The following is a 15,693-nucleotide window of genomic DNA, read 5'->3' on the forward strand; positions in this document are numbered from 1 at the left end:
AGAAAACCTTTTAATATGTGCAATGTGTGATGGTAAATCAAATCCTAATGAACAAAAGTACTGCTCAGAAAGCTCCAGCATGGTTTTCCTAATACTCTGGTTTGTGGGGGATTATAACTTCCCCTCTCATTTTCTTGTTCATCTTGAAAATGAATTTCTAGCAAGGTTAAGGGGAAAAAAAAGTCTGATTTTTCACCCTGCTATTTCTGGGGAGTGAAATTCTTAACTGTTATGAAGCATTCTCTATAAAATATTGCAACTGTTGAAATTCTACTTCATCGTATTGAACATTCCTATTCCGAGTTTAGAAACGTTGTCTGCAGAAATATGCTTAAGTCACTAAAGAGTCTTCTAATTGCTCATGAGAATAAAAATTCCTCAGTACTTCTATAAAAAAAAAAATTAATAGACATCAAAAATCATTTTAATGGGAGGATTGTAGAACGAGGGAAGGTTTTTCTACAGTGTCATGTTCAATAATAAAAGCAAGAATTTGAAAGAAAGATGATCTTAATAAATGAAAAGACGTTGATGCTGTAAGGTCCCACTCAGATGAATCTCATAACCAGTTAGAAGTGTTGATTTTAGGAGCACTGCATATTCTGGCACAGAGAGAAGGCTAATTGTGAGGAGAAGTATTGATTTATCAGGACAATATTTCCAGGATAGGAGGTTGCCATCAAAATAAAGATGTCATGTATGGCTTCCTCTCTGTGGGTGATGATGCTCTATGGGCAGCATGCCTCAAATTACATTTGCTTCCTATCTGCAAGGAAATCTTGGAGTGCCTTATGCACAACCTATGGAGTTGTTTCAGCTGGAAAAGACCTCTAAGATCACCAAGTGAGGAGGGGGTTCTTCACCATGAGAGTGGTGAAGCCCTGGAATGGGTTGTCCAGGGAGGTGGTCGAGGCCCCGTCCCTGGAGGTGTTTAAGCCCAGGCTGGATGAGGCTCTGGCCAGCCTGATCTAGTGTGGGGTGTCCCTGCCCATGGCAGGGGGGTTGGAACTGGATGATCCTTGTGGTCCCTTCCAACCCTGAATGATACTATGATACTAAAAGTCCAACCAGCAACCTAGCACCACCATAGCCATTAAACCATTTCCCAAAGTGCTTTATCTACACCTTGTTTTAACACCTGCAGGGATGGTGGCTCTGTCACCTCCCTGCCAGCCTGTTCCAATGCCTCCTGCAGGAAAGACAATTTTCCCTGATATCCAACCTAAACCTGCCCTGCTCCCATCTGGCTGTGGGAATGGAGAGCAAGGTGATCTTCCATGTGGGTCTGGTTCAAATAATGAAGGGTTTACCTATCACTTGCCATGTGCAGTTTTGTTTTTAAGCTGGAGAGCCTTGATTTGTGTCTCCACAAAGGGTTGGAGAGTTGCCATGCCCATGGTCATAGGTCAAAACCTGACCATCATGTCTAACTGGTCAGCATCTGATGGAAAAACCACAGTGCATCACATACTGTTTTATTGCAGCTTATGCTTTCACAGCCAACCCTGAATGATTTGCACAATTTTATCCTGTCTTGCTTGGCCAGTCACCAGAATATTATCTGGTGACATAAACATAAAAGGCAGGATGATTTTCTCATCAAATTTGATTCTTTGTGTGTGCTTATGATCATTGCAAAAAGCCCCGAGAAGCTCCCTGATGCACAGACATCCCCTTCAGCACTCAAATAACTCTATCAGACTGTCACAATTTCAAATGTTCAGTGAAATCATTCATTTTTTGCTCATTTATTAAAGTAGCTCCACACAGACCACATGAAATTTCCTAAATAAACCAGATTCTTGTGGAGTGAATTTCTCCAGCTGAATCAATGTGTTTGTATGCAGAGCACCATTCTCTGCTGAAAGCAAGATGTGACTCATTCCAGTGATTCCAAGCTCTGCATGACTCATGTTGAACGATGGAGTCAGAAGGTCACTTGTTCTTAAGTCCCTGTAAAAATATTTGGTATCTGTATATGTCCAGAGGAAAAGGAAGCCCTTATGGAAATTGTCCAGCTCTTTATGGAATGCCTAAATCTTCCCACAGATGAATACACAGCTCACTACAAGCAATGATCACAACCAAATGTGGACCAAAGGCTTTTTTTTTGCCCCTTTTTTTTTCCTCCTGAGATACAGCAGGAGGTTTAGCTTGGAGGTTATCTCATTATCTCATATCATAACCTGCTTAGGATTTGCCAGTTTTGAAGTACCACATGCTGGCATGGTGCCTCCAGCCTAAGAAGGGGATGGTGCTGCTAGATTGGTTCTGGAGGAGGGCCATGAAGGTGATCAGAGAGCTGGAGAGCCTTTCCTATGGGGACAGGCTGCAAGAGTTGGAGCTGTTCAGCCTGCAGAAGAGGAGGTATTCCAGTACCTGATGGCAGAGGTGGGGGGGGGGGGGGCTACAAGAAAGCTAGGGAGGGTCTTTTCACAAGGGCTTGTGGTGCTAGGGTGAGAGAGAATGGATTGAAGCTTGAGAGTGGTGAGACACTGGAACAGGCTGCAGATGCCCCCTCCCTGGAGGTGCTGAATGCCAGGTTGGATGAGGCCTTCAGCAACCTGGTCTAATGGAAGGTGTCCCTGCCCATGGCAAGGGGTTGGAACTAGATGAATTTGGTGTAGGTTATGGCACAGAGGTGAACAGAAAATGTCTAGTTAACTATTGCTAAGTAGATGAATTTTCAAAGTTCTCCTTTCCCCTTTGAGATTTTCTCTGTGGTGTCACCTATTTGTCCATCCTTCCATCCACTCCTCCTTTCTCTGGGCGTTGCCATTTTCAAATCATTTGAATAATGCTAATGACAGCAAGCAGAGCTTTTGCTCTGAGTTTCTTTTTCCTCTGCTCCCATTTGGATGACAAAGGCATATTTAAACATCCTAAAGTAACTGCCTTATATATGGCACTCAGGGTAATGTGTTTATTGCTGCATCAAGTGCTTTTAAGGCAATAATTATGACTGTTCTCAAAGCCTGCACTGCCTGGCCTCTCTAGAAGGGTATTTGATTATTTCATGGAGTGTTATTTTGTTGTGCAGGAAGCAATTGCTTTTGCTCCTTTTAAACTCCTAGGTACTGTTTTAAAACAGGTTAATGTAGATCTCTTGAGAGGTTGCTATAAAGCAGTCATGGTTTTTGGCTCCTACAGATTCCTTAAATGTTAGGAAAATGATTGAAATTAAATTAAATGAAGCTAAATTGAGTACCACATATATCCTGAAATACACTGCAGTCTGATGTAACCTGTGGCTCCAGAATGATGTTGGAGAAGGGATTTGAGAAGTAAGTGCAAATCTAGGCAGGAGATGAGAAGAAGCACAGACAAAAGAATGTGTCACAAGAAAGCATTGCTGTGAGCATCAGATATTTCTGAATCACAGAATGTTAGGGACCTCCAGAAATCATCCAGTCTGATCCCCCCTGCCAAAGCAGGATCACCTAGGACAGGCCATACAGGAACACATCCAGGCAGGTTTTGGAAGTCTCCAGAGAAGGAGACTCCATCACCTATCTGGGCAGCCTGCTTCAGGGCTCTGAATAAAGACATGTCTCCTCATGTTGAGGTGGAATATTCTGTGTTCCAGCTTGTACCTGTTGTTGCTTGTCTTATCACTGGCCACCACTAAAAAGAGCCTGGCACCTTCATGTTGATTCCTACACCTCAGGTATTTATAAACATTGATAATGTTTCCCCTCAGCCTTCTCTTCTCCAGACTGAACAGCCCCAGGTCTCTCAGTGTTTCTTCATAGCAGAGATGTTCAAGTCCCCCAGTCATCCTGATAGCTCTCTGTTAGACTGTTGCCAGCAGATTGCTGTCTCTCTTGAACTGGGAAGTCCTAAACTGGACACAGAATTGCAGGTGTGGTCTCAGCAGGGCAGAGTAGATGGAGAGGAGAACCTCCCTAGACCTGTTGGCTGTCAGAATCTTGTTGAGCCTGAATCTGAACATCTCCAGGGATGGGGCCTCAACTACCTCGCTAGGCAACTTATCCCAGTGTTCCACCACTCTCAGGCTAAATAACTTGTTCCTAACATCTGATCTGAATCTTCTCTCATTTCAAACCATCATCCCTCATCCTATCACTGCAGGTCTTTGGAAATAGTTCCTCTGCAGCCATCTTGTAGTCCCCTTCAGGTATTAGGGTCTCCCTGGAGTCTTCTCTTCTCCAGGTTGAACAACCCCAGCTCCCTCAGCTTGTCCCAGTCATTTCCCCAGACCACCAAGGAGGGAAAGAAACATTTAGCTGATGGCAAAGGAATTGTGTTTTTTAACCACACAGGGATGGAAATTCTGAATGAAAGAGCTGGCTGTAGTGAAACAGCAGAAGTATGAAATGTTTTGTGTGATGTGTCCTGACAAGGCACTTGAGCAGTATTCCACACTCAAATTCTTGCAGGAAGAATTGGTTGATTCAAGAGACCTGAAGAAGGGAAATATTGAATGAACTGTCATCTCTGCTAAAGCAGAGTGGTGTTGACACTCCCATTTGAAAGAAGATTGTCTGATTATTAGATTTTTACTTCTCATGCCTTCTCAGCTGCTTTTCCAATTCATTTCTGAAGTCTTTAAGACCATCCAAGAGTGGGAACTTCAGAATTTCACTTCATTGTGTTTTGTGCTGCCACTCTCCAGTGCTTTCAAAGGTGATATAAGAGCAACACAACCTATAATGACAAATGCTTGGCTGTCTCCTCCAGCTTCCTGTGCTCATACATCATCTCGTTTCAGTTTCTCCCTGTGTTGTCCATTGGCAGGAGTTTATTAGTCTAAAAAGGCTGTAGGGATGGCCATTGTATCTCACATCAGCAGCAAGGAAGTGATTGCTGTTTGCAGCTTCTGCTGAAGGAACAAACAATGAAAAACTAATTTGTTTCTAGTGCCTCTTTACAGCACCAGTTTCAAACTTTGCTCAGGCACTGAGGATTCTGGGGGTCGATATTGAGCACACTTGGAAGTAACTGGTGAAAACTGAGGTATTGGGCTGTTGTAGCTTTCATCATCATCTTCCCTACAGCAGGGTGTGAGCGTAAGATGGGTACAAGAGTATAGAGCATCCAGAGAAATTCTTCAGCATCCTGAGTTAGAAATCCAGGTATTTGTTATAACCTTTCCTCACGCTCAATTCTGGCCTTGAGCACTGCTGGCAAATTCCTGTGGAAATATTCTGTGACAGTGGATGACCAATTCTGTCAAGGGATGCAGCAATGTGTTACTGTGTATGGCTAAACAGTTTCATCACCCACGTGTCTGGCTTGGGTATCCCATCCTGCAGATCATGCTTTTGATGTCCTAAGTCATCTTCAGCTTGTGACCCACTAAGAAAATGGGACTTGTAATACATGAGGCAGTGTTATGTGAATGCTTGAAAGCCTGCTTTAGAGACCACTTCTTTCTAGGTATCTCCTAGTTTGCTAAGTTTGGGTTAAAAATTACTGTGGAGAATCTATGTATTTATGATTTTTTTTTTGGTAGACTTTCCTTTGGTAACCAGGAAAATCAGCTTCTAGAGACAATATGGGACCCTGAGCAGCCTGGTCTAGTGGGAGATGTCCCTGCCCATGGCAGGGGTTTGGAATTAGATGATCATAGAATCTTAGAATAGTTTTGGCTCAAATAAACCTCCAAGATTATTGAATCCAACCATCAAAGATCAAACTTTAAGGCCCCTTCTAACCCAAACCAGTCTATGCTCCCACCGATTCCAAATGGCATCAGAAGTAAGGCATCCACACACAAATGAAACAGGAATGGGCATTGGTCTACTACTGCTTATCAAACTCCTTTGAAAGGACATTTAGACTTTGCATGGACAGGGAGGAGAGTTTGCACACAGCAGCATGGAGACCTTTACCCACCCTGTGCCCAGCTTTCTACTGACCATTGTTCTGCTGTGCCTGGAGATGTGGCCCAGGCATTTCTAATTTTTCCACCTGAAAGCAACTGTCCTTGGAGAAAGATCAGAAAAAGCCTGTGCTGGAGATATTCAGTTACTGAGCTCAGCCTCCTGCTGAGTTAGTTCCCTTTAATCTGGAATTATCAGAAAAGATGTGACTCCAAAATGAATTCCTGTCTTGAAAATACTAAAATGGGCAAGAAATTGCAGCCTTTTAGTGTTCAAGGCATTTTAATGATGGTGAAGGTCAAAGACAAAGTGCAGACATGTGGAAGTGAGGAGGTGTCAGAGTCTAATGCAATTCTTATTTCCACTGAAGTAAGTGGACTGAAGCTTAGAATAGAAGAAGGGGTGAGAATGCAAATGGGCTATTCAGTGCTGTGAGAAGGAGGAGGAACTGCAGTCATCAGTAACACAAGGGACATTCTTAAGCATTGCTCCATCATTTTATAGTGTTTCAGAAAGCACAAGGATGCTTCTGCCCTTCTGGTAGCAATTAGAGGGACTACAGATGCTAGAAGCTTGTAGATAGAGGAGCTTTGTAGTGTGCCAGTGCTGGGATGAGCAATTTCTTTGTTAGGTTCCAGCTGGGAGAGTGGGGGCAGAGAGAGAAGGAGGTGGCTCCTGAGAGACCCCACCTGGAGTAAGGCTATAGAGGGGGGAAAATATGTTGCAGTGTGAGTTCTGGGGTAGCAAGTGAAAGGCTAATGCTTCTTGGTTTGCTTTGTTTATTAAAGAGCAAGAGCTTAATGATCTTGCAGGGTTTTCTGAGTTAACATTAGAAAGTGTATTTGTGACAGGTGCTGAGAAAATCCTGGTCACTGCGCTGAGCTCTTCTTGGGTGACTGAATATTGTACTAGCTCATAGTATAGCAACAAAAATGACTTTTATGTTCAAAAGACTTTAGCAAGGTCTTACTGCCTGTTTGGGCAATGCAGCTCTGTTGGTGCTCAGTTGTAAGGAAACTTGAAAGGTGAGAGTTGTGTGTTCCCTCTGTATAGCAATCCCAGGCAGCCAAACCAAGATGTTTCTAGGGGTTTATGCTAAATCACTGGTGCCAGAGATCGTGGACTTGCTGTGTGGCTGAGAACCAAAATAATTTGCAAGTATGCAAGTTCTGGAATTCTGCAAATTGACTGATGGATTCTTGAGTCTTTTGCCTTCTGAGGCCAAGCAGTGAGATAAAGTATTGGCAGGAGGGAAGAGGAGAAATTCATTTGCAGGGGCTTGGTAGACTCAAGACAGATCTCCGCAAAGCTTGGGAAAATAGCTTTCTGTGGCTCTGCTGAGTTCCTGTTTAATTACTTAGCCAGATATGACCTTGCACAGCTTCTGTCAGAGAAGGGACGAGGAGATCTTTTGTGGTAAACACAGCCCATAATAACTCTGCTCTCTAATCTCTGTTTCTCTAGCTCCTGCCACCCTTTATAAAACTATACATATCCCTGAAGCACCTAATTGAGAAATGGCTTTGTGAGGGGATAAAAACATTTGAGTTGCAGGAAGTAATTACACAAGAACAGCATTACTTGTCTTTTTGTTACACACCACTACTGGCAGCAGAAGGGTCAGCTCTAGTTGTGTGTCCTTTGGGCTGGCAGTTATCTATTCCGTGACTAAAAGGAAATGCCTAAGAGGTTGACCAGAGTGGTGTTATTTAGTTCTGGTTTTCATACAGTTTAGGAGGTGGGGAGCTGTTCATGGGAAGGTTTTTTGCACACAGCTGCACAAGAAATTGTTCCCATGGGTGTGTGGCACCTTAGGAGAGCCTAACAGCATCCACATACCTCTGCATACTGAGCTGATGCTGTTTGAGCACCAAACGTGAAGAACTGAAGGAACTGGGGATGTTGTGATGTGGCACAATGCAGTGGTTATATTGTGTTGAGAAATTGTTGCAATGCCAGCACTGCTTCATATGGTTCTCTTCTTATTTCTATAGTGCTATCAAAATCAAACCAAATGTTTTGTGTTGGTGATGCTGGTATCTTGAACTTGCATTGCAGATGACAATTGGAGGGGACTCATTGCAGCTGAAATGAGTTCTGAGGTGCATGGCATTATAAATGTAGAATATGGGGTTTTCTTTGTTTTGTATTTCATGCTAAATATGCCTGTAATGTGCAGTTCAGGAAAGAATGGAGATCATAAAATCATGGAATGGTAGGGGTTGGAAGGGACCTCTGGAGTCCAACCCTCTTGCTAAAGCAGGGTGACCTAGGACAGGCCACACAGGAATGCATCCGAATTCTGCTACATTCTTGTCGAAGAACAAACAGAGCCCGTGTTAATCCCTTTAGCTATCAAAGCCTGTCACACTCCCACCCTTTTCTTACAGGGCGAGCACAACATGCCCCTAAATCTTACACTCTGTCAGCAGCAGCCCCTCACCTGCCATAAAAACCCAGCCTTCTCAGCACCTCGTTCAAAATGCACAGCGATACTCTGACACCACTTAAACACCAGCCCCTTAAATATTATCTCCCTTTACTGTGTTTACCTTTTAAGCAGAGGAGCAGCTCTGCCCTATGGGGTGAAGGCAGGCCCACTGGTTCTTAATTGCCTCCTTCCCCAAGTGACTTGGGAGATTGTTCTCTTAGCAGCTGTAATTACCCTTTACTGTAAACTACCCAAGGTAGACTCCAGTTTCGGTCTTGTGTTCATTAGCAAGCATTCTGTTCAGAATGTTAATGCATCCTGGGAATGTCCAGTCTGTAAGAACAGACTGATTTGTGTAGCAAGCATTTGTCAAACACCCCAAGGAACAAATCTGTACCAGGGAACTGATTTGAAATGAAACCCATGATGCTAAGGACAGAATATCAATGCATGGATTTAGGTGTGAAAACTGTCTGAAAGAGAGAAACTTTTTATCACCCCCAAGGATGGGAAGGTTGGTTCTGACTGTCTGCCTGCAAAAGATTCCTCCCCAGGGCTAACATTTGTGGTGTGATTACTTGTTTGGGGTGAGGAGGGGATTTACCCCGTGAGTGGAGTTAGTGCTGGTTTTCTGATGGAAGTGGGCTGCTAATTTAGCACTGGAGATATGTGGGAATAATAGAAGCTTCCCTTCATACCTTCAGTCAGATATAATATATAGAAGAGTCACCATACTAATAATAATTAAAGAACTCTGAATCCCCTCAGAGGCTTTTTTATCTTCAAGACATTCAGCAGCATGGACAGCTTGGTTTTCAGATGGGTAAAGGTGTGCAGCACATGAAAGTGCTGCTGAATGCTTTTAAAGGCTCTGATTCTGCCATCCAGCCCCTACTGAAGTCCCTGGATCTGGAATTTTCTGTTGTCTCCTGTAACATGGAGGGAAGTGTGGCTGCTCTGCCAAGCCCTTGTGGAAAGGTTTGCCTTCTCTTGTTAATCACTGGGGAAAGTCCTGGCAAAAGTATGATTTGCGTTTGCAGGAGACTCTGTGTATCAGGTGATAGAACCAGAGGAAATGGTCTGCAATTGTGCTAGGGGAGGTTTAGATTGAGCATTAGGAAAACACCTCTTTTCTGAAAGAATGGTCTGGCATTGGCAGGGAGGTGGTGGAGTCACTGTCCCCAGAGGTGCTCAAGAAACCTGTGGACATGGCACTTTGGGGCATGGTTTACTGGCCAAGGTGGTGTTGGGTTGACAGTTGGACTAGGTGATCATAGAGGTCTTTTCCAACCAAAATGAAGCTATGATTCTATGACACTTTTCTTACAGTGCCAGTGACTCTTTAACTGTGGTGGGATAAGAGACCTCCTTAGTGGAGCAAACCACCTCAGAAAAAATCATGGGCAGAAAGCTGTCACCGAAAAATTTGTTCCACAATTGCCTTTTCAGTTAATTTCCTCTTGTATACAAGCCCTTCCTTTGAGCTTTTTACCATGTATTTCTGGAGAGAGAGAGCGCTTGAACAGTGAGTACAGTGCTCAGATCTCTAGGCACCAGGCTCTCGGAGTGCCTGGTGCTAGAAATCAGCTCTGATGAGCATTCATATGCCTGGTTGGGCTAACAGAATCACTCTAACTGTGCTGACGTGCAAAACTCTTTTAACTACTGCTGGGGATGGGTACTTTGATATCTTTCTTCTTAATGCTCTGGATGAGAAGGAAGATCAATAGAGAAGAAGTGGAGATGTAGAAGTGGAAAACTGAAGCAAAATAGAAATCTAAGCTTAAAACAAAAGGCTTGTACATAAAAGCATTGGGGCACTTATAGGGGGAAAAATCCTCTAGAAGAAAGTCTTGGGAATGTGGTGTTGCATGCTTAGGGACTTCAGCCAATCTTTGAATATGATAATTCCCACATGTGGAAAATTGCAAGTAATGGAAGAAGTGTGGCAAGCGAATTGAGAGGTGATTTTGCCACTTTGCTCTGGTAAGACCTCAACTGGAGTACTGTGTCCATCTCTGGAGCTCTCAACACAGGGAGGACATGGATCTGGTGGATTTGCTCCATGCAGTGTAAAGTATGCTGTTTAAAAATTCAAGTATCTCAGCAGCAAGCTTGCTCCAGAAACAGAGATCCTTTTATTTAGTTTAAAGAAAGATCTCTGTGAGGTAAAATTAGCCAGGTGCTCTGGGTGAAGCCCTTGAACAGAACCTAAACAAGCAAGAGGCAGGCAGGAGGCACTATGTGCATTGCTGCATGAGGCCACCTCTGTGCATCAGCATGTTGACTCATACATGAATGTACAGAGGCGAGGAAACAGACTTCCAAAATCATCTCAGGCTGTGGTTTCTGCATCTGCAAGCTGCATTTGTACACTTAAAGCCTTCACAAGGAAATGGAGCTTGACAGCTTTTTCAGGCTTTGTCTCTTTTCAAATACCCATTCACACGTCTGGGATGGTATCTCCCAGCTCTTGCCTTACCTTCACATCATTGATGTTCATCCTCGTTCCCTCCTTCCCAACAAAGATATCATCAATGTCAACCAGAATGTACCTGTCCAAGGATAGTATGAGCCTCTTCCCTGACAGGAAAGAGATGGCATCAATGAAGATCAGTTTGTGCAACCAGAAGGTCAGGTTGTTTCCAAAGAGAACTCTTTGAATCCCGTCATGAAGCCCCAAGTCTTGGATGACAGTTGCATACAGAGCAGCCTTTGGCAAAGCTGCAGGGGGTGGTCTGGAGGTCTGCAGCTCAGTTAACAGCACAGGTTGGTAAGTGGAGTGGTTAAACTGGAAAACTGTCCAGTCTTCGCCGGGCAGTGGACCTTTCTCAACCCTTGGTGCTTTGGTTATGTGCAGCAGGGGAGACTGAGGGTTGACCACACAGTCTTTGAGGGCTACATTATTGTAAAGCACCAAGGGCAGTCCTTTCAGTTTCATGCTGGGGGAGCTGTTCTCGTTGGCTTTATGAAAACCAATTATGCTAACACTGTATTCCACACAGTATTTTTCCAGAAGCTCTCTGTTCCACGAGTCCATGGACACGTACTTTAAAATGTTCTCATATATAACAATTGTGTATTTCCCTCTCCCATTGTCTGTGAGAGGGGGAATATCCCCCTTGGCTGGCGCGATCACCATGTGGTACTGAAACCTGCTGGACTCGAGGATGGCTACGATGTCCTGCCCCAGCTGGGAGTACTGGCTTTCCACAAACAGCAGGACAGTGGGGTCAGTTTTAGATGGGTCAATTGGCTTAGCTGTTTTCAGCTCCACAGATCTGTATGGGAGAAGCTTGAGGTCTTCACATTCTGCTTCTCCTGTGGTTTCTATGAGGGCCATTTCCTGCTTGTAGCCAGAGTAGAGGTAATAGGCAGAGATGAGGATACTTGCCAGGCAGAAGGTGGCCAGGAGGATGACCAGTGTTCGGAAACTTCTGCGGAGCTTCACGGGCAGATTCATCTTTTGCAGGGCTTCCAGCTTCCGTGGGACTTGCTGCTTCTTTTGCTTCTCTCTTCCTAAAGTGCCATAGGAATGAGGAGATGCAGAGGTGCCAGCTCCCCTCCAAAGGCATTCATGTCACCATTGCAGAGCATTTATGAAGCTGTTGAGGAGGTTATAAAGCTGGTGGAGCAGGGAGTGAAAGCATCCAGAAAGCTAAATTGAAAGATGTTTTCTCAGAATGCAGCAGATGCCAATAATCAGTGAAGGAGACTCTTAGCATCATCTGCAACGAGAAGTGAAAGAGGAGTAAGTAAAATCCATAAAGCAATTAAAAATGCATGTTGATAAAGGCTGTGATTGATGCTGGTAATCTGAGCTAAGAGGGAAGTTTATGAACAGTTCAAGGAGCACTTGGTGTCACTTGCTTTGGTGATGTATTAAATCAAATCTGCATTCAACAGCTCTCCCATGTGCTTAGGGGATAAAAATACAGCCTAAACAGAACTTTCTGGGGACATGTATCTCCTAATGTGTGGCCATTTCTTATCTAAAGTGGTTCATTGCTATTGCAGATGGGAATGAGTGAAGATTGTAGGGCAAGATTAGGACAAAGGAAATGTTTGGGCTTGTTCCATGTCAAACTCAAACTAGATAAGTATTTTGAAGGGGGTGACAAAGCCTGTGTTGGGCTGTAAAACTAATGAGAATTAATTGAAAGACACTTTGAGAGTGGAGTGATCAGTATTTTACAGCCTAAGGACTGTCTTTGACATTAAGGATGGTGCATGGATTTTCCAAGTGAATGAGAGGGTTGCTAAAACTGCAGGGTATGGTTGTGCATACCTCTGCCTCCATCAGGGGTGAAAGGGAGGTGGTATGGGCAAGAAAAGTACCACAAGGGAGTAATTTGAGTGCTGGGTGGGCATGTAGGTGTGTGCCCTGTGACATGAGGCTGCCCCTGGGCCTTGTTGTGTGCTCAAAAACAAAACCTGAGACATGTTTGGCAGAGGAGAAGGCTCTGAGGAGATCTTATAGCAGCCTTCCAGTATCTGAAAGGGGCTGCATGAGAGCTGGGGAGGGACTTGTCCAACGGCTTGCAGTGATAGGATAAGGGGCAATGGCTTTGAGATGGAAGAGGGGAAATTTAGACTGAATCTTAAGAAGAAATTATTTATAGTGGGGATGTTGAGACACTGGAACAGGGGTGCCCAAGGAGGTCATGGATGCCTCCTCCCTGGAGGTGTTGAAGGCCAGGTAGGATGAGACCTCGAGCAATCTGGTATAGTGGAATGTGCTCCTGCCAGTGCCAGGGGTGTCAGAACTAGAGTCCTTTCCAACCCAAACCATTCTATCAATCTACCAATGAACCTCCAGCTGTAGGACTGGGACTTCAGTCTGTCCCTGCTCTGCTGTCTGGCTGAGGTACAAGGGGCTTAAATCTGAGCCTGGCCATTGATGAAGCCCTTATGCATTCCTAAATTCATGCCAAATTCCCATTGGTAACAATGAGCTGTATGAATCAGAGGCAATTAAAACTACCTAACTAAATAGGCCATGCTGCAATATGGCTTTCAACAGGAATTAACAGCTTTCTGAATTATTTAGGTTGTTTGTCTATCAGAACAATGTGAGACTGTAAACAATAGATGGGTTTTGAACTGCAGGGAAGAAACACTCTTTCCAGGCAGATATGTGTCAGTTGATGTGTTCTCCTCCATTAACTCTGATTACACCTGAGTTTCATTCTGCAGACTACTCATTCAACCTTCTGTTTACACCTAGGAGAGGAAAACATTTGTAAGAAACATGCTGAAGAAATCTGTCTAACTGTATTTTATGACTCTGGTAGATAGCTCTAAGGAACCTCTTGGTTGTGTCAGGTCAGGGTCTTAAAAATGCAAGGGAGATGTTTTAATTTTGCTTTAAATGCCTTGTGTGCCACTCCCTAGCAGAGTACTTTTTTTGGGGGGGAGCTTATTGAGCAATGAACAGGATGCTGAAGCAATTGTTAATGAATAGATGCTTGCTCACGAGAGGCTTGTTGTTGCTCTCATGTCTAGAGAGAGGGAGGTATTGCTGAGGCCACTTATGGCCTTCCTAGGTTCAGGTTATCTGCTTTATCTTTGAGTTGGAAGCTTGCTAGGGGATTCCTACCCCTGTATTGTGGGCTGCTCCATCAGGGACCCTGCTGTGTCACACAGCAGTTGGCCAAAGGGTGAGTGGGGTGGAGAGTTTATCCATGGACAGAAGTGAAGTGTTCTGTATTTAGTAATATCTTATGTGTGAGAGAAGGAATAGAAAAAGAAATCAGAGCTATCACTAGGAAATTAAAATAATCCTGGTAATTGTAAGAGTATTTCCCCCCCCCTTTGGTGCTTCCCTTGTTCTGTGGTTGTGTTTGCTTGCTGGGATTTCCCTTCTTATTAAACCTCCAATTAAGATTTTATCAAAAGATAAAACTGGATCAAGTGCTCCAGTTTTGGTGATGGTGATGAGTCACTGAGTCTGAGGCTTTACTGGAGCAGGAGATTTGCTCCGGTGGGAAGGGCAGCCTGGCTGGTGGCTAACCTGTCCCCAGAACAGCTAATTGCAGCAAGCCTCAGTTTTGGCAGGAAGAGATAGGCAGCTCTCTTGGAAATAACGATGAAACCCTGTTGACTCCGCATCCTCTGCGTTGCTTTCAGCACTAGAGGGCAATATTTTCTTGCTTTTTAGCAGCCAGCACCTGCTATTACCTGACTGGCAGCAGACAGCCCTGGCTGCGGGCAGGCTCTTTCCACAAGGGCTTCAGAAATCCCCCAGGGCAGGTAAACCACCTTAATGAAAGCTCTTGTGTTTAAAAATCAGTAAAAGCCAGGACTTCTGTTTCAAGGAATCAGCCACTCTGTCACACTGAGTACTCGCCAAATGCCTCAGCTTGCACCCTGTAGCACATCAGAATAGTATGCAGAGAGACCTAAAACTGCACAGTTTTTCCTCCTTGGATCTTTCTAGACCCAAAGCTGCCACAAGAATCCATTTCATGGGCCAGATCTTTGCTGCTCCTGTTGCTTGCATTGCTAAAATATGAGAAGTCAATGACTTCATTCTAGCCAAAACAACAATGTGGTCTGTGTCCCCAAAACTTTGATCCAAATAACATTGATAAAATCTTCAAATAGTATTATTAATAATATTATTAGGTCTGGTAAGACTTCACCTTCAGTATTGTGTCCTGCTCTGGAGACCTCAACGTGGAAGGACGTGGACCTGGTGGAGTGAGTCCAGACAAGGCCCATGGAAGTGATCTGGGGGATGGAACACCTCTGCTGCAAGGACAAGGCTGAGGGAGCTGGGGCTGTTCAGCCTGGAGGAGAGAAGGCTTCAGGAAGACCTAATAGCAGCCTTCCAGTACCTGAAGGGGGCTACAAGAAGGCTGCAGAGGGACTGTTTACAAAGGGCTGCAGTGATAGGACAGAATGAGGGGCAATGTTTTGATATGAGAGCAGATTTAGATTGGATATTAGGAATAAGTTCTGCACCATGATGTTGGAACTCTGCAACAGGTTGCCCAGGGAGGTGATTGAGGCCATATCCCTAGAGTTATTCAAAATCAGGCTGGACAAGGATCTGAGCAAGTAGAGGATGTCCCTACTGACTGCAGAGGAGTTGCACTAGATGACCCTTCGAGGTTCCTTCCAACCCAAACCATTCTATGATTCCATGATAATATTTATCATATTAAAAGTAAACTCATACATCTGTTTATGCAGCTGTTATATCAGGTGCAAATATTCCCACTGATGTAGATGTCTGAATGTTAGACCTGGTAAGGAATCCTGGCACAGAGCAGATCTTCTTTTCAGTTTGCATATTGTTTGAACTGCTCAGTTGAACTGATTGCACTGTTCAGTTGGAGGGAAATAAAAAAACCCACACATAAAAAAAAGCAGAAAAGGAAAAGTGTGAAGTAATTAAAGTTTATGAAAATA

At 44.1% G+C, this 15,693-nt stretch overlaps 1 protein-coding gene across 1 annotated transcript in view; it reads right to left on the reverse strand.

The window, feature by feature from the left end:
- LOC137448916 (bifunctional heparan sulfate N-deacetylase/N-sulfotransferase 4) overlaps nucleotides 1-15,693 on the reverse strand; it is a 152,941-nt gene that overhangs the window by 79,271 nt on the left and 57,977 nt on the right. Inside the window, exon 3 of the mRNA XM_068153922.1 lies at nucleotides 10,760-12,005. Within this exon, the coding sequence (XP_068010023.1) occupies nucleotides 10,760-11,740 (981 nt within the window). The 5' untranslated portion in view covers nucleotides 11,741-12,005. The remainder of the gene's footprint in view (nucleotides 1-10,759; nucleotides 12,006-15,693) is intronic.

The sequence above is a fragment of the Melanerpes formicivorus genome, unplaced genomic scaffold (assembly GCF_026170545.1).
Source record: "Melanerpes formicivorus ecotype bairdi unplaced genomic scaffold, bMelFor1.0.p_v2 SCAF_27, whole genome shotgun sequence".
NCBI lineage: Eukaryota > Metazoa > Chordata > Aves > Piciformes > Picidae > Melanerpes > Melanerpes formicivorus.